The following is a 24,186-nucleotide window of genomic DNA, read 5'->3' as shown; positions in this document are numbered from 1 at the left end:
CATATAATGTATTATTTGTTTCAGAGGTACAGGTCTGTGATTCATCACTCTTACACAGTTCACAGCACTCACCATAGCACATACCCTCCCCAATGTCTATCACCCAGCCACCCCATCCCTCCCAACCCCCACCACTCCAGCAACCCTCAGTTTGTTTCCTAAGATTAAGAATTCCTCATATCAGTGAGGTCATATGATACATGTCTTTCTCCGACTGACTTATTTCGCTTAGCATAATACCCTCTAGTTCCATCCACGTTGTTGCAAATGGCAAGATTTCGGTTTTTGATGGCTGCATAATATTCCATTGTATATATATATACACACCACATCTTCTTTATCCATTCATCTGTTGATGGACATCTTGGCTCTTTCCATAGTTTGGCTATTGTGGACATTGCTGCTATAAGCACTGGGGTGCATGTGCCCCTTCGGATCCCTACATTTGTATCTTTGGAGTAAATACCCAGTAGTGCAATTGCTGGGTTGTAGGGTACCTCTGTTTTCAACTTTTTGAGGACCCTCCATACTGTTTTCCAGAGTGGAACCCACAGGCTTTGACCTGTTGTTTTTTCCAGTCTGAATTTTGCTGATTACTTAGTCATGATGTAGCTCAACATGTTTCTCTGGCTTTTGTATTTTGTGCAACTTTCATTGCAATTGTCGTTCTTAAAGTTTAAATATAATCAAACCCAGATGGAACCCATCCATTTGTCTTTATGACTTTTTAAAATAATGGTTCATTTTACAAATTAAAAGTACAAGAGACAAGTCTCAGGGAGTTCAAAGGATTATGTTCAAACTATTTGATGTTTTATGGATATGATAGGAGACAGTCTTTTAGGGAATAACAAATGCTTTCTCATTACAGAAAAAAGAACCAGTAAAATAAGTTTATAGAGTTCCATGGCAGATTTGCTTTCCCATTTTATCTCCCTAATTACAAACAGCATTCCAAGAATGCTGAAAGAAAAGAGAATTGTTAAATCTGTTTGCAAGCTTCAGTTTGCTCACGGGATTGGAGATGCCCTGAGGTGACATGGGGAAGAAAGGCATGCACTGAATTCAAGGGCAGGCCCTACATTCCACCCTTCCTCCTGGTGCGGAGAAAAGACACTTTTTACTTTTAATGAAATGATGTAAAAAATGAGAGACAATTTAAAACTTTTCAGACCCACCATCTTGGGAAGTCATGTTGTAAAATCATGAATTTTACTGCGGTCAGCCGAGTCTTAAAGAGTTACAGGTTTAATCATTCTGTCCAAGCTGCACAAGATCAGAGGGACAGGAAAGGAGAAAAGTCCCAGTCATTGAGAAATGGGGTAGGAGAGGGCTCCCCCACAGATTCTGGAAACCGTCTTTCCTTTGGATTTCTTCACGACAGAACTTTTCCTCACTGCCATTCATTGCTTTTTAATTTGCATGCAGGTAGATCCAAAACAGTTACTGGAAGATGGAATAAGGAAGGAGCTAGTTAAACGCGTTGCTTTTGCTCTTCATAAGGGATTGATCTTCAACCCCCGAGCCAAGGTACCAGATGGGTCTGTCCTTTCTCTCTGCCCAGCTTGCAGAATGGATGAGCACACTATTTCTAACTATCAGGAACAAGACCTTTCCTCCTAACACATATCTAAAATATGATGTTCAGTGCAAGTGACCAATGTGCTTTTCAATCCCATATTGTAATCTGTTTGTACAATAAGAAAATCCTTTCCAAAACCAGCCCTTTCCTGTCACCTGTTGATCCCCAATTTTAAGAATTGAACTGATGTCTGCGATTCAGAGTTACTTCTTAAAGTTAGAAGAATATGCTAACCCTAAGGCACATAGGAACTATAAAGCCTGTAATTTTTTATGTTCTTTGATCTGTTAAAGAATATGCTCATTTTTCTCAGGAGGAAAAAAAAATGGGCCTAAAATTTATATCTAGGGTACTTTTCACCCCAGTAAATTCAATTTAAACTATTTTAAGTATTTTAAGGTTATATATATATTCATCAAATGACGTGAGAGAAGTCGTCAACTTTCATTTTTTATATTCTTTTGTATGAGGCTTCCTTCCCAAATGAATGAAACCTCTTCTTTGCTGAATGTCTGACATAAGTTGCCACTCATCCTGGTTGAGGTAGGAAATGAGTATTTCCAAAGCTGTCTTCAACTATCGTTGTTGTCTCCCAGTAGGCGTCTCATTTAAAGTCTAATGTAGATATTAGTGGTTGACCATCTACTCCAGTGTAATAGATTTGTGTTTCCCCTTTTGCACAGTCAAGTGAATTGATGCCCAAGCTGAAAGAGTTGGGGGCTACCATGGATGGATTCCATCGCTCTTTTGAATACATACAGGACTATGTCAACATTTATGGTCTGAAGATTTGGCAGGAAGAAGTTTCTCGTATTATAAATTATAATGTGGAACAAGAGTGTAATAACTTCTTAAGAACAAAGGTATCTAATTAAATTTTGAAAATTCTTGACTACATTTGTTGTTCTGACATTTAAAATACATGCCCCAAGGGGGCGCCTGGGTGGTGCAGTTAAGCCTCTGACTCTTGGTTTCGGCTCAGGTTGTGATCTCAGGGTTGGGAGATCGAGCCCTGCGTCGGGCTCCACGCTCAGCATGGAGTCTCCTTCAGATTCTCGCTCCCTCTGTCCCTCTGCTCTTGCTCTCTCTCGCTGTCTCTCTAAAATAAATAAATCTTAAAAAGAAAATTAAATACATGCTCCAAACCTCAGAAATGCCAATAAGAAAGTTTACTTAAATAGTTACTAAGAATCAGTAAGCATTAGATGGTCACGAATACCTTCAGAGTACCTTCAGGGAAGTTTGATTTTGGTCAGTAGTTGACAAGGAGTAAGTTTTTAATTAGGGAACTCACAAGATTTCATTTGGAATCTTAATAGATTAAGTATCTTCCAGCCTTATGATATTTTGGAATTTTATTATTACATCGATACAGGTTAACTTAAAGACAGAAAGCCAGAAATGCCTGTGTCTCTTCTCACTTCTCAGTCACTTCGCTTGTCACAAATATTTCTTTTTTATAAATGTTACATGTGGCATTTCTGGGAGCTATTAATACAGTTTTAAGTTTCCTCTTCAAAACCAAGGAGCATTTATTGTCACTGTTTATGCAACATTATATTTGTAAAACTACGTGGAAAAAGAATAACTAGGTAATCTTATCAAAGAGGTACAGCTGACCCTTGAACAGCATGGGTTTGAACACGAGGGTCCATTTATACACAGATTTTTTCCGATAGATACAGTGTGGTACTGTAAAATATATTTCCTCTTCCTTGTGATTTTCTTAACATTTTTCTCTAGCTTATGTTGTACGAATCAGTATATAATACATATACAAAATATGTGTTAATTATGTTATTGATAAGGCTTTTCTGGTAAACAGTAGGCTATTAATTAGTAGTTAAGTTTTTTGTTGTTATTGTTTTTTGTTTTGGGGTTTTTTGGGGTTTTTTTTAGTAGTTAAGTTTTAAGCGAATCAAAAGTTGCATGTGGATTTTCAACTGTGGTGGGGGTCAGTGCCCTGGCCCTCATGTTGTTCAAGGGCTAATTGTACTAAATACTTACGGTTTGGTTTGGTTTCTAGATTCAGGATTGGCAGAGTATGTACCAGTCTACTCATATTCCAATACCAAAGTTTACCCCTGTGGACGAGTCCGTAACATTTATCGGTCGACTCTGCAGAGAAATCTTGAGGATCACAGACCCCAAGTAGGTGTATCTGAATTCCACTGGGCCTTGAACACGGTGGACAATAGAAGTCTCTGAACATTTTCCTCAGATCACACCCTTGTTCCTACCACACTTGGATCAATTCTAATGGGTTTATTAGAGTCACTTTCTGAGACGGGGTATTTTCCACAGTGTGCCTGAGGAGACCCGGTCCAAGGAAATAGAGGTTAAGATAAATCTAAGGTCTGTTCAGCCACCTTTTAGTTTTGTACTCCTCTTGCTTTCCAACTACTGTCCTACTCACTTGGGCCCGTGGACCCCCTGGCATATGAAAACTTTTTTGATTACAGATTGCTCATCTGTACCTTTGTAATTGTGGCACAGTGCCCCATTCCCGTCACTGAGTCTTGCACTTGTCACAAGACCTTTGAAGATTACCTGCACACCCATGCACTTTTCTAGCACTTACCTTGTACACACTTCTCAGCCCTTCATACACATCCCTTCATTTACACATCACAGCAATCTCTGAGGTATTGTTATTCTTCCCATGTTAAAGAGAAGTAACTGAGGCACAGAAAAGATAAGTCACTTATCCAAGGTCTGGGTCTAAATGGTAGCCTCTGACCCCGGGGCCCGACTCCTAAACACTGTGCCATTCAAGGGCAGGCTGCACAGCTCTGCATGCAGTGGGTCACAGTTCATATATGGTCACATGGGTGAACATCTCATTATAATCAAACCACCCTTAAGAATATTTTAGGTGGGCACCATGGGAGAGACTTGCACACTGCTTCTGTCTTTACGTCTAGTTTTCCGCCTTTTTCTGTTGAGCTTCTGACGAGGCAGTTGGTACTAAGCCCAGCTGAGGGAAGAGCAGGCTCCTGTTTTCTGTCTCGTGTTTAGCCCTGTGCGCACGCTCCCTGAGTGGAGTGGTTGGTGTGATTACCCAGGGAAAGGTGACTTCTCTTCTCTGTCCAGCAGCGCATGTGTTGTTGGATTTGTGTAAGCTGAATATCTTTATGACATGGCTCTTCTGTACTGCCTTCAAATTCCAGCTTATTTGGTCTCTCAAAAGTTATGCAACTTAACACCCTATATGTAAACTTCTTCCAAAAATTCAGGCACAAATGAGTTTTGTCTATGACTCATGGAAAAAGAGTAAATGACCCAAAATGTTTTATAACTCCTGCTTTCTTGGTACCCAAGGGTGGGTCACTGAAGCCCTTCTAGAAGACTCTCCATCTAGTGCCATGTTAAGACTTGCAGAGAGGACTAAGCATTGGGATATTACCGACTGATTCATCAACACTGGGCGCCTCTCAAGTGACACATTCAGAGTGCCAGCACTGGGTGACAAGAGCAGGATACTTCGAAGCTTGAAAGTAGAATGCAGTTCTGGAAATCTCGTTCTTCCCATTTCCTTCCAAATATAAGCCTCTCCTCCCGAGCCTCATTTCAGTAAAGAGATGTCCTGGCTCTTAGAATTGGGAGCATATCCTCCGTGGAGCTTACTAGAATTTCAGAGGCTGGGTTTCCACCACAGACCTACCCAAACCCCAGGAATGGGATCTGGGCATATATTTTGAACCCACCCAACAGTGATTTAAGGCCCCTGTGCCAGCATTTGAGAGCCAGTAAAATGGTGGTTAAGGATGTGGTGTTGGAATCAGGCCTCACTAAGTAGTCTCATCTGTAAAATGAGGGTCACACAGCTTGAATATCACAGAGCCGTGATGAGGATGAAAAGGAAAAGGTCTTAGCACAGAACCTGACATCTAAGAAGTGCTCAGTAAATACTGTCGGTTGTTATCATTGCTGTCAGCACACTCTTAAGTCTGAAAGGAATCACTGGTTGGTGACCAGAACCGGGAGGAAAGAGGAAATGGCTGTGTTGTCATAGTCACAAATGTTCCATAGGGCAGCAGGATTTGAAGTTCCTTTCTTATCAAAATGGAAATGACACAAGACTCTTATGGCCCGGTCTCTGGGAATCTAAGAAAGATCCTGTGGAGAGAAAACTGGGCTCTCACGTCTTCCAGCCTGACAACCAAATCCAACCTCGTCCTCTCTGCTCAGCTCCAAACAACAGCCCGACTCAGTGGAAATGAGTGAGACAAACCGGTGACCTGCCATAGGGCAGGAAAAGGTGATTTCACTGAATTTTGCCTTCCTGGCCGTTGGGCATTCACCATGAGATACCCTGGGTGCCGAGATGCAGAGGTTATTAAACAGACCACGTAACCGTCGTTCCTCACAGCTGATGCCCAAACCCTGTTGCGTCCCACATCTCCTCAGGATGAACTCATTCTGAGCTGCTTTTGGGTTTTGAGTGTTTGTTTTTCTTTTAGAATGACGTGTCACATTGACCAGCTGAACACTTGGTACGATATGAAAACTCACCAAGAAGTAACCAGCAGCCGCCTCTTCTCAGAAATCCAGACCACCTTGGGGACTTTTGGTCTGAACGGGTTAGACAGGCTTCTGTGCTTCATGATTGTCAGAGAGCTCCAGGTGAGCCTTCCAGCTTCCGTGCCTGCTTCCCGCTGCCCTGGGAGAGGGGCGAGGAGCTCGTTTAGCTTTTCTTTCATGCTTTCCTGTACCGACACCAGACACACATACATGCTTCTTGTCAGGTAGATGAGAACTGAGCATAAACTAGAATTTCTTTGGCCAGCACAGTATTTTTATGTGTAGACTGGTTTGGGGAGTTTCATGTGAGGAAGTTGAGACTCTCTCTGAAACCAGCTCCTCCGAGCAGGGGGTGTTTCTAACAGGAACTGGAAGTTGCTTCTTCCCTGTTATCCTTTATAGCATTTTGTGACTTAGGCCAGGCTGTGTTCTGTATAGCACTTTAGTTAAGTATTATTTACTGTATTCATTATATTTATTTATATTTATATTCATCATTAGTATTTAGTTCCTTACGTGTCTTCTTGTTTTAGAATTTCCTCAGTATGTTTCAGAAAATTATCCTGAGAGACAGAACTGTACAGGATACTTTGAAAACTCTCATGAATGCTGTCAGCCCCCTAAAAAGCATAGTAGGTAAGTGTTCTGAAAGTAGCCTGAGATGGAGGTAACACTAGCTTTTCCATTTTTACTAAACAGAAAATTATATTTTAACCTTTCAGCAAATTCGAATAAAATTTATTTTTCCGCCATTGCCAAAACACAGAAGATTTGGACATCTTATCTCGAGGCTATCATGAAGGTATGTTGAGAGAGGGTGAAAATCAATACTGTATTTTTTAAATTATTTTCTTGTAACTTTGTTACCCAGAGAAAGCCATGCTTCTTTTGTCATCAAAGCAAACATACAACACTTCAGTTTATCGTTATTTCTAAATTAGTTGTCCTTTATCATCCATTCTGGAACTGTTCTTGACTGTGTTTTTCGTTGATTGGCCTGTCATTCTCCTTTCACCAAAGAGAACCGTTTTTTGGTTTTTTTTTTTAATGACTTCGGGCAAGAAGTGCTTTCACACAAAAAAATGGAAATCTTCCTCCCTCGGTGGTGCTCCATCCTGACGTAACAGGTTTATTTAATGAGCTCCTCTGTCAGTGTACAGCTCTTGATCTGCTCCAAGTAGGTGTTAGCACAGGACATTGTTTCTCTCCCCTCTTGGGTCTGCACAGATGTTAGAAAGCCAAGTTCTCTGGGACGTAAGTTATCCTCACACCATGAATAGAACACTCTTGTCTAAATTTAGAAATGAGTAAGAAAGTGAAATGAGATTAACTTGTTGGATGGAAATCGGAGTTACTTTAGAATTCACTTACCTGCTTTCCTGCCTTCACACCATAGTGTCAGCTCCGGGGACCCTCTGTGTCTTCTGTGTGTCTTCCTCTCATCGTGTGATGATCCAAGACACTCAACACCGCTTTGCTGAACACTCATTATGTGCAAAGCATCGTCACTTGCTGTGAGACACAGAGTTAAAGGAAATACTCGCTGCCTCCTCAGAAAGCCCACTTACAGAACAGTAGGAAAGAGTAGGTGTCCTGGTGGAAAACCAATTCATGGTTAAAAGTCTCACCTACCACAAGAAAAGTCTAGGCTGCTGTGGGAATTTGGGGAAGTTCCATTCTCTTGTTCTCAATTATATTAGTTGTTCATGGAGATAGTACTGATGGTGCCTCAGCCAAATTCACAAGATATTTCCCATAATTGCAGTGACTTTTTTTTTTAATTTGGAAACTGAGAATAGGTAACACCCAGAGCCTTTGACTCTGCTGGGTGTCCTCTTGTTACGGACGCCTAACACTCCTTAGCCGCATGATTGCCGGATACTGAGAGCTGCTCAGGCTGTTCCTCATTGCTGGGAAGCCTTTAGGAGGAGCAGAGAATTGCCTGAGGCTGGACAGGCCTGAGTCTCAGTTCTGTGGGAGGCTGAGGGGATTACAGAGATGCTTCAAAGAGGTTCCCCAGGGGCTAGTACAGACCTCTGTGAGTTGTAATTGCTGGTAATTCAGCAATAACCAAGTATTTGTCTAAGTCCGTGATCTTTACATAAAGCCCTCAAGGACAGATTTGTCCATTTGTCTTTAGCTAATCTGGAAGAGCGATGGAAATACTCTGCGCTGTCTGATGACAGCCACTAGCCTCATGTAGTTATTGAGCATTTACGATGTGGCTTGTGGGAATGAGGAACTGGATTTTAACTTTTATTCATTTTAATCAGCTTAAGGTTAAAGAGCCCCACGCAGCTCTGGCTGCTGTGCTGGGCAGCGCTACCCAGAGAGCTGGAGAAGGACGGACAGTCCGAAGACCTCTCGAGCTAGCCAGCAAATGGGTAGATGGAGTGCACCGGCTCCCAGACTGCTCAGCCTCCAGAACCTTAGCAATGGCTTGTAGTAAGTGAGCACCAGAGAGGAAACGGTGGTCACGGAGACTGCATATGCTTTAGAGAAGAGCAAGTTAGGTTAAACTGCCCGTATCTCTGCTTCCTTTCCTAGACTGGTATTTTCAAGGGAATCTTGGACATAGAGTATCTAGAATTCAGCAAGGGGTCCATGGGCCAGATAAAAGCTTGGAAGGACATTATTGAGTGGCCTGAGGAAACCCACTATTTTCTTGGCCTTGCCCTATTCCAGTTTTTCAATAATAATATTTTTCTATTAATAAAAGGTTTCTTATGAGAACATTTTTTAAATTTTATTTTCTTCACGTAAGTAGAATAATAATCTAGTAAGAATAGTGGTCAAAAGTAACACATCCGAGGTGTTTTAAAACACTTTTAAGTGTTACAGGTTCCATTTATCTAAAGATCTTTTCTTTGCTCTTAGAGAAGGCCACTCTTTTTTTAACTTTTCTCTGCTCCCAACCACTGTGTCCATTTCTCCCTCACTGTTACTAGCATCATAAAACAGTCTTCCCTCCGATTCCTCCTCTCCCTCTTGCTAATCTTTTGGGGACAGCTTTCCTAGAATAGGAATGAAGAAATTCACGGGCACAAAAAGAATTTACTTTTGACTTTATGATGCCAACAAATTGAACTTGTTGGAACAATCTGAACTCTGTCCCAGACCTGACCCAAAGATAGTTTCCTATCACCGGACAGGGGTTATAGACATCTCCAGATATCATTTATGCTCATCACTACTCGGAAATGTCGTGCTTAATCTGCCATGCTGACATAATTCTGTATTGCAGATCTCGTCTTTTAATGGTTTGAGAATTATACTTTGTTACAACTGGCTTCCATTGTTATCCTGTATGTTTTATTGTGCACATTTATTTTATTTTAAAGATTTTTTTTTTTTTTAAAGATTTTATTTATTTAACGGAGAGAGACACAGTGAGAGAGGGAACACAAGCAGGGGGAGTGGGAGAGAGATAAGCAGGCTTCCCGCCAAGCAGGGAGCCTGATGCGGGGCTCGATCCCAGGACCCTGGGATCATGACCTGAGCCGAAGGCAGACGCTTAACAACTGAGCCACCCAGGCGCCCCTTAAAGATTTTATTTTTAAGTAATCTCTACACCCAACGTGGAGCTCGAATTTACAACCCCAAGGTCAAGAGTCACATGCTCTACTGAGCCAGCCAGGCCCCTATTTTGCACACTGAAAAGAATTATTCTAAGACAGTGTCAATAGGCGTCACCAGATTCCCAAAGAGGTCCAAGGTACCAGAACAAGGTTAGGAACCCTTAGATGAGAGGTTATCATTGTTAGAAGGGCCTTTTTGGAAGATTTTATATAGTTTATTTTATAACCGAGGTTGTTACATGATCTGTAATTCTGGGCGATGTGGCTAGGCTTATAGTCACCAAATTTTAGAAAAACAGAGTGAAATGGCGTCGTTGGGACTCAAGAAAGTTCAGCTTAGGACAAATGAAGGAAGTTAACTTCTCGTTAGCAGCTACTAAGCTTGGAGAACTTATTTCAAAAGATCATAAATAGAGCTTCAAAACAGACACCTTTAATATGTGAACAACTGACCATTCATGTCACTTCGTATAATATTAGACTTCAGGGATATTTGAGGTTGGCATACAGGAGTCTATCCAGACGTTCCTTGTGCTCCTTCAGGGAAGACACTGGTCTTAGCCACAGAACCAGTCCAGGAAATCCTTAGATTTTCCTGTAGAACATGGTGATCCTTCCAGTAGAAAATGGTCATCTTCGTGTTTGCCTCCTCGCTGTCACCTGGAAGCACTGTGTGTTCTCCCTCTTCTTCCTCTTGCTCGTTCCCAGGTGGGACAGATGCAGATTCTGAGACAACAGATTGCCAATGAACTCAATTATTCTTGTCGGTTTGACTCCAAACATCTGGCAGCCGCTCTGGAGAATCTCAATAAGTAAGTGCCGGCATTCGAAACAGCCACCTAGGGGCCTGGATTATTCATTATCCATTAGCACCCCAATTTCTTCAGTATTTACCCTTTTACGACCTTTTCAGGTAAGAAGGCTCTCTGAATTTAGAGCCTTCCTTCCCAGGGATAACCAAATCTGTCGTATAAGCCCCTTTCCTCAGTCTTGTCCCTTGGTCTTCTCTCTCTCTCTCTCTCACTCACTCATTACTGATGGATTCATTTATTTAGTCAACATCTATTGATCACTTAGGACACATCAGACATTGTGCTGAGGACTTGCACAGATTGAGAAAGCAACTGTTACCAAAATCCACACCTAGATTTCCGGAGGACTGAGTCACTGATCATCCGGAGGGCTATTCAAAGTGTGCTAATTACCACGAGTGGCTGTGGGCACACGTCCTGAAGTACAGTCATATCCTCCACCTCCCCAGCAACTTGCTCTCATTCCCAGCCTCTACTTAAAAATAAGTAATCTTTTTTTGCCAGTCAGTAAGTCAGCGCTTTTGATAAAGCAGTTACTGAAAACAGTTCAGTCAGTTCATAAAAATTGGAATGGCAAAAGCATTCGATTTAACTCCAAAAGATAAAATACTCTACGTCACATTTTCCACTTAACAACCAATCACAGGTATGGGAATTGAGAATTAGGAGGATCAAGGCCTCATTTTACAGATGAAACCGAGGCCCGGAAAGATCACATCATAGCCTGTGTTAACTGTTGTATGAATTGTGTTCATCTCTAACGTTTATCCCTGTTCTGTTTTGTTTTTTCCTCGCGTAGGGCTCTCCTGGCAGATATTGAAGCCCACTATCAGGACCCTTCGCTTCCTTACCCCAAAGAAGACAACACGCTCTTGTATGAGATCACAGCCTACCTGGAGGCGGCTGGCATCCACAACCCACTGAATAAGGTCAATGATTCAAGTATGGAGTGGAGTGGCAGGAGATGGATGGTCCCTGCAGAGATTTGGCCCAGACAGCAGATCACTTGCTAAAATATTGGGAGAGCCTGGGTTCTAATCCCAGAATCTCCATTCTCTTAAGCCCCCTCCCTTCCTGAGTTCCAGTTTCCCTTGAGTGATAGGATGATCACACCTTCCCTGCCTGATTCAGGCCATGGGAATCAGGTAATACCGTGTTTGCCACGGTTCCTTAAAAAGTGAGATACTCTTATCTGTAGGAGATCAGTTTTAGGTTTATCTGGGGTTTTTATTTGAACTGCTGCTAAGTGATGGCATTGATCCTTGGGGCCCAAAGATGCTTCCCTCGTGGCTGACAGTAATCACAACCATAATCTGGGGCCACAGACTGTCTTCTGCAATTCTGACTTCAAAAACCTCTGCAAGCTGAAAGGTTTTTCTCCAGGTTGGTGCCAGATCTCATTTGGTGGCGAAACTCATCCCGAACTGACATAAGGCTGTTTATACTTCAGTGAATATTCATGTTTTGCTGCAGAAATACTGATGACTTTGATGATAGGCTGTAAGCCTAGACCCTCTATGACCTTTCTAAAATCTGTAAAATACGAAAGCTATACGCCCCCCTGGGTTTTGGACAAAAGCTAAGAAACTAAGTAGCAGCTAACATTTTGTGAGCACTCCCCTCGTGCCAAGCCCTGTCAGCCCCGGCTGTGGGTGACGTGCCATCATCTCAGCAGCACCATGAACCATGCCATCGTCGGGTGAGGAACTCGAGGCTCAGAGGCTGATGACTTCCCCGGGGCTCCACACGGGCGAGCGCGGGAGGCAGGGAGTCTGACCAGAGCCAGGGCTCCCAGCCAGAGCGCTGCCTTGCCCCCCGGGGAGTTGAGGGAGGGAGGGCGATGGCCGGGTATCCCCGACTGTACTATGTGCGCCGCAGCTAGCAAGGAGACCGCTCTGCGACACGTCCCATCCTTTTCCCTCTCCCTTTGTGAATGACATGAAGAGGATTCGAGGGGAAAGTAACTGCTCATCTCCAAGCAAAACTGTTCCCTTCCCAAAAGGGCTCGTTTTTATATAGGTTTTTATGTTTGCAGGGGTCGGTGGTATTACATTTAACTCTGCAGGCAGCAAATTAATGCTGAACCCTCCCTGTTTTCGGTAGCCTGAAGGGCAAACTGAAAGAAAATGGAAGCTTTCCATTTGAACATGTGTTCTGCTGTCTTGTGCCTTGGGAAGAAGTCATCGATTTTTCTTACCTTTCTCTTTCCAGATATACATCACAACAAAGCGCTTACCCTACTTCCCAGTTGTCAACTTCCTGTTTTTGATCGCGCAGTTGCCAAAACTTCAGTACAACAAAAACCTAGGTACTGTATGACATTCCTTGCAAGAAGTCACAGTAACACGGTAACAGTGGATTAATACCTCACCAAACAGCTCTTTGTAGTGAGAGTGCTGCGTCACCGACGAGATCTTTCCTTAGTCAGAGGAGTGTGGAGAAAATGCACGTCTTTGGGCCTGTGAAGTATAGTGTCCCTTCATGAGGTGTAGACAGTGGATTTACCATTAACCAAATATAGTCCACCCTTGATTTCCAAAGATTAGCCAACTTGTAAAATGTGTGGGATCTTTGCTTCTCTCCTTTCTTTAATGTTTAGGCAGCTGATCGTGGTGTGAGAGAAACCTCCTTTGGTTACCGTTCCAATCTCAGGGGTGGTGTGTGCCTCCCGAGTATCAGGAGCTGCCGTGTGAGAAGTAACAGCCATAGCCAGTACTTTACAATGTCTGTACATGTGATGACATGTGAAAATATTCGGTACAGACGAGCTGCCAAAGCCTTTCAGTATCTTTGTCCTGGCCAGGCACATTGCCCTATTTTCTTTTTTTCTTGCCATTGATCACTTTATCTTACTATTTTTAGGAACACTTTTCTAATAGTTTCCCAGGTCCTTCCTCTGCCTCTAAACTTTATATCGAAGTTGAGCTTTGTCAAATCTGCTATAGAGGTTTATTTACTTTAAAAATATCATAGGTGGGGCGCCTGGGTGGCTCAGTCGGTTAAGCGGCTGCCTTCGGCTCAGGTCATGATCCCTGGGTCCTGGGATAGAGCCCCACGTCCGGCTCCCTGCTCAGTGGAGAGCCTGCTTCTCCCTCTCTCTCTACCTGCCTCTCTGCCTACTTGTGCTTTCTCTCTCTGTGTCAAATAAATAAATAAAATCTTTAAAATAAAAAAAAATAAAACAAAAATATCATAGGAGCTTTCCTGTAAATGTGCTATTTCTTAGCCAGCAATTCCAAAATGAGTTTCTTCCTTGAGCTATTTCCCCTTCCTATTTCATAAGCTTTTTAAGGATAGAGATGTGGAATCTCTGTAAGGTTTTTATCCTCTCATTCAGAAATACTCCTCGATTCCAGACACAGCTCCCATAGCAGGATGTGCCCCTGCCACAGAATGCAGAGCATGGTGGCGCCCGTCAATACCGCTGCAGGACTGACTGACGGACGGATGTGAGTCCGGACTCTGGCTCAAGCAGCGCTCACCTGTGTGACTGTGGCCAAGTTACGTAACCTCTCAGGCCAACCCGATTTTCTGAACGACCTGACACAGTTCCTGGCACGGAGCAAGCGTTGCCCTGACGCTAAGTCCTTTTCTGTATATTGGCCAAAATCAACGTAAACAACCATCCCAGGGTGGGCTTGGGAGTTCATCTCAAGACTCAGAGTCATGTTGTTCCTCTGTTGTCTCTGTGTTAGAACTAAACAAGAATACGTGACCCTCTATGATGATGGATTGTCAGTGCATGAAGATGATCCTGTTTTCATTAAAGACTATTTGTTCACTGGTCTCATTCTTAGGTAGTATTTCTTTCATTATATAGCTGCCCATAGGAAGCATTTCACTATTCCATCGAATTCTAGATCTTTAAACAAAACAAACTTTTTAGTGTCCTAGAGATGTATCTATATCTGACTACAGTTCTTTTCATGAATTAGAGTGATGTGTTAATCTGGGAAGCAAAATAATGGTAAGTAGGACTAGGAAGGAACATCAGGGTGTTTGGAGACCCAGAAAACACGTATTTAACCCTGCTGAGGGTTGCTCTCAAGACTGACCTAAGAAACGCCTGCCTGCCGCGGTCTGTCTTTAAGGCAGAATCTCTGTAGGGCCACATTCAGAGAGGAAGCTTTTGCTGTAAGTGTCACTGCTGCTGTCCACCTGGAAAGGGTCATTTCTTCATGTTCTGATGACCATCATTGTCTCGTCCAGTGGGCATTGAGTAAATTCAGAGTTGCCAAGGCCCAGGTTAGGGAAATGAGGATAACTTGTTTGGGCATCTCTGGTTTAAGTAAGGGATGGCCCAGCCTTCACAGGAACCCAGGTGCGGGATCTGAAGGCCTGTCTGGCCTGCCTAACGCCTTTCTCCAAAGTGGTGTACATTTTACATCCCACCAGCGTTTGGCAATGTTAGTCTTTTTAATTTTATTCGTTCTAATGGGGGTGTGTGTGGTATTTCGTCGTTTTCATTTGCCTTCCCCTAATGATTCATGATGTTGAGCACTTTTTCATGTGCTTTTTGGCCATTCTTTCTTTCTTTGTTAAGTGTTCAAGTCCTTTGCCTGTTTTTAAATTAGGTTGATGGCTTTTTTTCTTTTTAATCACTGAGTGGTAGGAGTTATTTATATATCATGGATACAAGTTCTTTGTTAGATAGTGTATTTTTTCTCAGACTCTGGTTTCCCTATTCATTTTCTTACTGGTGACTTTAATGAGCAGAAATGTTCAATATTGATAATGTCCAATTATCTATTTTTCTTTTATAATTGTCCTTTCTATATCCTGAGAAATCTTTGACTAACCCTAAGGTCATAAAGATATTCTTCTATGGTTTTTTTTCTAGAAGCTTTGCGGTTTTAGCTCTTACACTGAGGTCTGTGGTCCATTTAAAATTACTTTCTATGTACAGCATAAGGATATCCAGTTTCAGCACCATTTATTGAAAAGATTTCTCATTCTCCATTAAATCATTTGGATATTCGTGGACATTCAATTGTTCATATAAGGGTGGGACTATTTCTGGTTTTTCTCTTCTCTTCCATTGATCTCTTTATCCTCATGCCAATACTGCCTTGCTTACTATAATTTATTATAATTAAGTCTTGAAATCTGGTGATGTAAGTCCTCCAACCTGGTTCTTTTTCAGCATTGTGTTTCCCCTCAAAGACCCTAAGCTCTAGCTCCTGTTCTCCCTGCAGCCATCTGGGCAGAAGGCCGAGGTCTCCAGATTGGGGGGGACATCCTTAGTGCAAAAGCCAGCTTTGCCGCTCACTCACTCCCCACATTTCCTTCTTCCACTGTCTAGGCTCTCCTGCAGATTCTTTTACTGTATAACGTTCAACATTGTGTTTAAAGATACTTCTTAGATCTGTTATCTGGGGTTTAAACTGCTTTCATTTAAGAGAGTGGTTCAGCGCATCTAACACTACTATGCGGCCACTAACAGAAGTTGCTTATAGGTAATTTTATTTATAGGTAATGTTCACCTTCTCATTTACCTTCATTTGTCTCTTTCAGCTTTCCTATAATGGTACGTGTTACTATATTAAGCAAAAGAGACAGTGATGGTGATTATAAAAATCAGCCACCATTTTATTATGTTGAGTCAGACCACTCTGACCCAGGCCTAATTCAAACTGGAGTCCAGAGTTGTCATTCCCTCCAGATAGTCATCTGCCGGCAGGGGCACGGTCCCCAAACATTTTGACATTCACAAACATACCCACTGGATGAACATCACCAAAGGAAAGCACTTCGCTGGGTGGCCTAATTCCTCCTTTGTCGCTCCTTGCAGGAATGGTCTGCCGGAAGCCTGCTGACCCCGTGGACTGGCCGCCACTCGTCCTGGGACTGCTCACTCTGCTGAAGCAGTTTCACTCCCGGTACACCGAACAGTTCCTGGCGCTGATCGGCCAGTTTATCCGCTCCACAGTGGAGCAGTGCACAAGGTACTAAAGGAATTGATGTTACAGAGGGAGCTGGGAACCTTGCATTCCAAATTCCTCTTATTATCTCCCTAGTGCAGATGGGAATTGGCTGCTTTACCCTGCTGTGCGAAGCAGCTTTGTTTGCAGCAACTAAAGGTGCACTCATCCTTCGTCACCCTGCTGGGGGAGCCCCCTCGGTGCACTCCACAGTGATTTGGCAAGAATGAGCGAGTCGTGACCAGGATTAGCGACCCCCACAGGGAAGAGAGTGCAGGCCTGTTCCTCTGCTGTTCTGGGCGCTGTGCGCAGAGCTCAGGGAGCCTGGGCTGTCCGGGTGGGCCACTGGCCTGGGATGGCCTCATATCCTTCGGCGGGAGTCAGGGAGCATGTCCGTGTCAGAGCCTGGGCACAGCCTGGAGTCGCAGCGTAGGAGGAAACAGAAATCACACAGAAGTTCCTATTGGATACAAGGCTCATAGGCCTTTTTTCTACCCCCGCCCCCCCATGTGGTTTTTCTGGGATAGAAAAAAAAGCTATTTGCATGAGATGCTGGGTCCCGAGCCTCCTCTGTTACTCTAAAGGGTCAGGCCCCAAAATAAATTTCTCTGGGATGTTGTACATCCAAAGTCTGGAAGATTGCCACTTGGTCACTTTGGTCAACGTAACTTAAAGACTAATGGGAATGACCTTCCAGGACCTCACAGAGCAGTCTTCACCAGACATGATTTCAGAGACCATTTAGTTAACCTTCCACCCAGGGCGTGAATCCGTGCTCAGGCATCCCTGGCAGGAGTCCTCCTGGGATCCGGCCATCAGTGAGGCACCATCATCTCCCACGGCAAGGCCGGATGCTGGTGGCGGTGTGCCCGGCCCTGGAAAGTCGCTCATTGTGACGCGTGAAGAATTTCATCCTGTCTCTGAAATCTCACTCGTCGTGCCTTCCTCTACACTCTCTGATTGGGATAAATGCAGTCTCCTACCTTTGTCTCACCCCACATTGTGAACGTCAGGATGCTGCCTTCGGTCTTCTTTTTCTTTAGATAAGCTGCTTCTACCCCTTCCTGTTCACCGCGCTGTGGCTACTCACCGTGTCCGTGACCTCTTCTGGGGGTTCCACTTGGCTGTTGACCCTCTTCTCTACATTTTCTCTGTGGTTTCCCAAGCTTGTACTGAGATTCCAAAAACAGCTGACCCCTTCGAGAGGACCGCCAGGCCCCTGGTGGAGTGCAGGGCAGCTAAAATTGCAGTACTGGCTTCTTGACACCCGTTGGATACCCGTGGCTCATAGTGACCTTGCGTTCTTCTTAAATCCTGACATCTTTTCCCCAAGAGCCTCAGTCAGTAGAGTTCTTCCTCGCCTTAGTTCATGGACTGAACAACAAACACACACTGGATGTTTTTCTAGGACATCCGGTGAGACTTGCTTCAAACAGCACACTTTTTTACAACTGAAAAGCAGAAGGTAGCCCAGAAGGGTAGGGAAGTCTCAGAGATGAAATTGTAGCGCTCACAAAATGAGGCTGGTTGCAAAGGAACGCAGTGGGCACCTAGAAACCTAGTGCCCCGGACTGTGGAGAGGGAGCCAAGGACCACAGTTCAGGCCGGTACAGGGAGATTGGGAAGAAACCTCCACACCCACCACCCCAGCTGTAGCTCCCCATCTGTCAAGAATTGGCAAGTCCTTCGTGCTGGTTCTTCTTCACTGACGACTACCAAGTGTGGCTGTGGCACAGCGTGTTTCTGGGGACCCTGAGAGAGCCCATCAGGAGGCAGGTGTCGCTGGGGCTCTGGGTTTCTGATCCGGCTAAGGGAAGTGACAGAAGGAACCTGGGATGCATGGAGGCTCTTTCCCTGCCCTCGCCGGGAGCAGAGCAAATATAAACACAGCCCTGGTCACACACTGAAAGATCCAGAGCAGTGGCAACTTTTCCAGTTGTAATCACTCTTCAACCTTCTTTTCAAGAGCAAAAAATCATCAGGGAAATAAACCAGTAATCCAGTTGCATGAAATCCTTCGTTAATCAGAAAATGCCAGTCTGTACCTAAATTGGAAATAATTTTAAGAGCGAAAAGTTCCTTTTTGATGTGCAGAAAGAATGAGCTGCATAAGACTGTCATGTACTTTGCTGCATTCCCAGCCCTAGAACAGTGCTTGGCAACACAGTAGTTGTATGACTGAACGAGGAGGAGGATCCCATACAGAAGGTTGTGACATGCTGTGTGGATCTGACACCTGTGTGCAGGTACAATCACAGATGCTGGAAACTGAAAGATAAAGGCATGACCCAGGCCCTCAAAGAAACCAGCATACAAACAACTGAAAATGTAGGAGTCTTGGGGGCAGATACTAAGTATGATGAAAGCACAAGAAAAGGCCACCTGCCCAGAGGAGTCAGGTTAGACTTCCGGAGGAGGCAGAACCCACGCCGGAACTGGAAAGATGCCTGGTTCACTTTCAAGTCCGCGGGCGGAGGGGTGGGGAGGTGTGGCCTGCTCGGGGACCTGCTGAGGGGGAGGGAGGTGAGGCCGGCCGGCCGGCGGGCGTCTGCAGGCCCGCGTGAGGCGCTCGGCGCAGACTTCATCCCCCGGTCGTGTCTGCAGATCTGCGGGCAGCGTGACGACAGGAATCAAGAGGCTGTTCCAGAGATTTCTTCTCCTCCGGCCTCACTTAGTAATGTGTCGTTGGAATGCGGAGGATGCAGCTGTAACCGAGGGTTAAGGCCTTGTCTGCCGCTCTGGGAGTTGGGGTTTGTGCTCACGGTATTTTCTGTTTGAGGTCAGAGCGGAAACTCCCGGGGAAAACCCCAGGCTGACAGGACTGGCTCTTCTCTTCATTACTAACTTCTATCTGCCCCTAGCCCTTAGGCCCTATGCTTGAGGAAGTTTTACACAGGAGAACCCTCATCTCATTATCAAGGGCTTCAGTGTTGAGAAAGCAAGGGAAGAAGTGAGTGGACTTACCCTGTCTGCCGTGCGCAGAGCAGTGACTTGATCCAGACTCTTCTCCGTTACAGCCAGAAGATACCTGAAATGCCTGCGGATGTTGTGGGCGCCCTTCTCTTTCTGGAGGATTATGTTCGGTACACAAAGCTACCTAGGAGGGTAAGCACCGGACACCACGCCTAAAGCGCTTTCCGTAGAAAGAGGGCGTTGCGGGGGGCCCTGCGCTCCTGGGAGCGCGCCCACTAGCTCCCGCCCACTAGCTCCCGCCCGCGGCTGCGCGCCCACTAGCTCGCGCCCACTAGCTCCCGCCCACTAGCTCCCGCCCGCGGCTGCGCGCCCACTAGCTCGCGCCCACTAGCTCGCGCCCACTAGCTCCCGCCCGCGGCTGCGCGCCCCGGCTCCGACCGCAGCTGGGAGGGCGCCGCCCTGCTGCGTGCGGCAGGCGTCACGCCACCTGCCCGCTCCTCTCACTAGCGCCCTCGTCCTGTGAGCGGCGCACCCGGCTCCGGTCCCGGTCCAGGGGCAGTTCAGGTGGGCGGACCAGGAGGGGAGTCCTTAAGGGGCCAGGGCAGGGAACTAATTGTGTGGTTGGTTTTTTCCCGTCCCCGAAAACCTGGTTCCCACAGCAGGTTTGGTTAAGTTCACAACTGAAGTACTTGGCCAGGGTTCCCAAAAATGGCTTCGTTTTACCCTCTAAGATACTCTCCTTTTCCTGTCTCACTAGTAATTCCACTTTGGTAAGTTTTCGCTCAAAATGCAGAGCTTGATACTAAAATATAAAAGACTTTTCGATAGATTCTGAAAAGCCATTCTGATTTTAAAAAATCGGTAGGTTAGGGATCAAAGATACTTTTTTTTAATAAAAGCCGAAGACGATGTTTTAAAAACTAACTAGCAACATCATACTTAGTGAAACTAGCAGCATTCCCATTGAAGTCCGCGCCGTAGCCGTAATACGGCCGTACTGACTCCCGCTGCTACTTGTGTCGCTCAGGTTCAAGGCAATAAAACAAGAAGTGACAGTTTAAAAATGCATAAAAAAAGGAAAACAAATTTGTATTATTTATTGAGGATGTAGTTGTCTTCCTTGAATCCCCACTAGAATCATGTGGAAAACTATTAAAATAATAAGCGTACAAAAAAGCTGATTAGACAATGTACAAGGTAAATACACTAATAACCAATTCAAAAATAGGAAGAAGATCCCATTTGTAGAATTAACAAGTAGTCAGGAATTATAACCTCTATAAGAAAGACAGTTTAGAAAAAATAACAATTTAGAAAAACTATAAACATTTTTTAATTTTTCCATCTCTCTGAATGAGGAAACTCAAATAGTATTTATTAGTTTATAGGTTTAGTGCAGCTATGATCAAAATCCAGATAATTTTTTTACCTGGGGCGGGGGGTGAGAAAATTTTTAAAAATTTTACAGAACTCAGGCCAAAAGAATTGTTTTAAAAAGAAGATACTAAAACATACCAAGTATTTAAAAATATTATAAAGCTACCAAAATCAATAGTGTGGTACTGGTATGAAACCCAGTAGATGGATCAATAGACCAGAATATGTAGTCTATAAACAAATCCGAGCGCATACAGTAGCACCTGAGGAAAAGTAGCCTCTCAAATGAGGGGAGAAAGGAAATATTTTAGTCAACATTGCTGGCACAATTAGTTCATTATGTGGTTAAAAATTAGCCCATTAGTCTCTTCACATCTTCCATGTATCAAAATAAATTACAGATCATGTGGAAAATGGAACCAGTAAATTCAGAAATTTTACACAAATATGTATCAGCTCTCAGAAATTTCTAGATAAACACCAAAGGAGGAAACGATAAAGAAAATTTAGAGATCTGATCTCTTGTGAATGCTGAATATAATGAATTCTGTCAAATGTCTCTTAATTAAAAAAAAAAAATTGGGGAAAATATTAACAAAGGACCGGTTTTCTTGATTTATAGCATGTTCTTCTAGATGAATAAGAAAAAGATAACCAATCCAACAGAAAACAAAAACAAAAACAGGCAAGAGGTATTAACAGGCAGTTTTCAGGACAAGAAATACAAATAGCAAATAAACATTTGTGAAAATGTTTGACCTTAATTCAAGAGTCACAAATCAAAATAACAGTAAAATTACTGTTTCCACCAACCCAGTTTTTTACTCCAACTGGTAAAAAGTTAAATGTTGGACTCCCGCTGCATGGAAGGGTTTGGAGAAATAGGACTTCTCAGTACTGTCGATGGCGGTGCAAACTGTTTATCCTATGGGAGGGCAATTTGGCTTTATTAAAAACAAACAAACTTGTCATATATTCACCCGGTCCCAGCAATTCAACTGCCTGGAATTTATCTGCTGGATATATGTGCAGAAGTTCACGAAGATAGGTGTACAAGGATGTCCGTAAGATTTAGCAGAGGTAAAGGACACAAGATTATATGAACCTAGTTTTGAGTGTGTCTGTGTAAATTAGAGGGATTCATTATAGAATAATTATCAGGTTTAGTTTTCTCTAGGGGATTAAGATGAGTGATTACTTCTTTTTACATTCCTCTGCATTTGCTAAATTTCCTCTAAGTAGCAGGTGATACACCTTTATAATCAGAAAAAACCAACGCTGCTTTTTTCAGTAAAAATAGTATTGCCAGTACCTTAGTGCCAGTACATTATTAAAAAATACCCATTTCTAGCAGTTGGAGGTCACCTGGCTCTACATTCCACTCTTTCACCCTCCCCCACCCCTCTCAGGGCTTCCCCTCAGAACAGTTCAGGAATGCATGCTTTCCAGGCCCTTCTTTCCTCCTCTTTCCCCCCTCTGGCCTGTCACTTGCGACATGCTCTTCTTCCCCGGGTGGGTCATCAGTCCCTTGTGAGGTGACCTCAGATGACCTCTTCATACTTCCCAGAGGCCTGCACATTCCTAGCAGATCCAAGTGCCTCTGAGAGCCAAGGATGAGGCGGGGAGCGCTGGACAGCATTCCCTCAGATGTCGGCAGGGCCAAGAAGTTAGACCCCAGGGTGACGAACAGCAGAAACAGAAGCCAGCAGTTTCAGGAGCCATCCACCTCTGTGAATCCAGCATTCCCGTGATTCAGCTTGCTCCAAAGCGTATTTTCACTTAACTTTCGTGTGGAAAATTCTGAACTTGTTCTGAGTTCTAACACTATGAATAATTTAACTCTCCTGTTTCATTGTTTTAGGTTGCTGAAGCTCACGTGCCTAATTTCATTTTTGATGAATTCAGAACAGTCCTGTAAATTTTTTTTGACATCTGCTTCTTTGATGAAAGGATCGTCCTTAAATCTTCTTGTTACTAAAATGAATTTAGAAGCTAAGAAACTCAGCTGCTCATAGAACTGCATTTTTTTTCCCTTAATTGTGGGAAACATCAGATATTCTGAGTAAGATGTATCTCACGGCACTACTTGATATAATTAATATTGTTTAAATCATGGTATTATATGCAATTTGTATCACGTAGAAGCAGAACACATTTTTGTACTGCCTCTTATAAATGCTGAATGTAATTGTTACGTATAAATCCATTTAGTTTTATGTTCTAAAGAACTATTTGTGCAACTCCAGATTTTCAGTAAAATAGTATTGCCAGTACCCAAAGTTCTCCTTCTGCCTGTGACTACAAAGTTGTATATTCATCCTGTAAAAAAAAAACCTTTTCTGGAAGGTAAGCCACGTGTCGGGTCAGTCCTGTGGATACACCATGCAGGCGCGTGGTGATAGCAAACACAGAGACCACACAATCTGTGGACCACGTACCATGGAAATTTCTTGGTGTCTGAGGCTCACTGTCCTCGTCCAATCACAGAGACCCTGGGGGGTTCTCAGCATTCCTTCTGTAGGTCTCCCCAACTTCAGCTGCTCCTTCCATCCTTCCCTCCCTTCCTCAGCAACCTAAGCCCCACCCCAGCAGTCCGGCCTCGTCGAGGCTGAGCACAGGATCTTATAAAAGTGAATTGTTGCCCAGCACGTAAGGAGTTTGGAAGTGTCGCCCACCAGGAGGCTGGTGCGGGGCATGAGAACTTGCCAGTCGGTGGGCCCATGGCCATCCTACAGCCACATCTCAAAAATAGCTTGCTGTATTCCATTCGTAATCCGTTAACTGCATGAAGTGAGATCTTTGGTTCTCTGTGAAAATGGCCCCCAAGGAAAGCCAGCTGCTGTTAAATAGGCCAGATCTAAGAAAGTGAGATTTTAACCAGAAAAGTGTGGGATAAACTAGAGGGGACTTTCACAGAACCAAGCCCACCATATGCTGCTAAAACAAGGCAAATAAGGTACATGACTGACGCCACGAGGGATTTGGCTAGTGACCAGTCCTCAACGGAGATAACTGACAGGTGAAAAAGAGAAATTTTTTTATAAAAGCTTTTCAAGTTCTTTCAGCCCTTATCATCATAATCTGAAGTAGTTACATAATATTCCAGGGTATCTGTTACCGCTCTTTCGGGAGAAGCAACTTTAGTGATATTCGGGGATTTACTGAAATTTCATAATACCTCTCTGATGTCCACAATCTCTTCAAATATACTAAAACTCAGTGAATTCTGATTTCTAAGCATTACGCCAGATACTACGAGTGCTTATTTGTTCATTCACTGTTCCTTTAAGTAATCCTAGCCTGGCTAAGTCATGTTATATAATGGAACTTGTGAGGCCCTGATTGCGTTCCTGAACGAAGGTGTTACTTCCAAAGAACCCAGAGGAGAACCTTAAAATTGCCTCATAGGATACACGAGGAAAATAGTCCAGAGATTTTAAGGCAACTTTCCCGACATCAGTTATTTCACAGAACAGGCT

At 43.8% G+C, this 24,186-nt stretch overlaps 1 protein-coding gene across 1 annotated transcript in view; it reads left to right on the top strand.

Annotated features, from left to right (window-relative positions):
* WASHC5 (WASH complex subunit 5) overlaps positions 1 to 24,171 on the top strand; it is a 61,253-nt gene extending 37,082 nt beyond the window's left edge. Inside the window, exons 18-29 of the mRNA XM_032415472.1 lie at positions 1,429 to 1,530; positions 2,266 to 2,445; positions 3,609 to 3,733; positions 6,046 to 6,208; positions 6,640 to 6,742; positions 6,829 to 6,908; positions 10,393 to 10,496; positions 11,296 to 11,425; positions 12,708 to 12,804; positions 16,288 to 16,441; positions 19,435 to 19,522; positions 22,569 to 24,171. Coding sequence (XP_032271363.1) covers positions 1,429 to 1,530; positions 2,266 to 2,445; positions 3,609 to 3,733; positions 6,046 to 6,208; positions 6,640 to 6,742; positions 6,829 to 6,908; positions 10,393 to 10,496; positions 11,296 to 11,425; positions 12,708 to 12,804; positions 16,288 to 16,441; positions 19,435 to 19,522; positions 22,569 to 22,625 — 1,383 coding nt within the window. The 3' untranslated portion in view covers positions 22,626 to 24,171. The remainder of the gene's footprint in view (positions 1 to 1,428; positions 1,531 to 2,265; positions 2,446 to 3,608; positions 3,734 to 6,045; positions 6,209 to 6,639; positions 6,743 to 6,828; positions 6,909 to 10,392; positions 10,497 to 11,295; positions 11,426 to 12,707; positions 12,805 to 16,287; positions 16,442 to 19,434; positions 19,523 to 22,568) is intronic.
* The last annotated feature ends 15 nt before the right edge of the window (positions 24,172 to 24,186 follow it).

The sequence above is a fragment of the Phoca vitulina genome, unplaced genomic scaffold (genome assembly GCF_004348235.1).
Source record: "Phoca vitulina isolate PV1807 unplaced genomic scaffold, GSC_HSeal_1.0 scaffold18, whole genome shotgun sequence".
NCBI classification, from domain to species: domain Eukaryota; kingdom Metazoa; phylum Chordata; class Mammalia; order Carnivora; family Phocidae; genus Phoca; species Phoca vitulina.
This window is presented reverse-complemented; position numbering and strand designations above follow the sequence as displayed.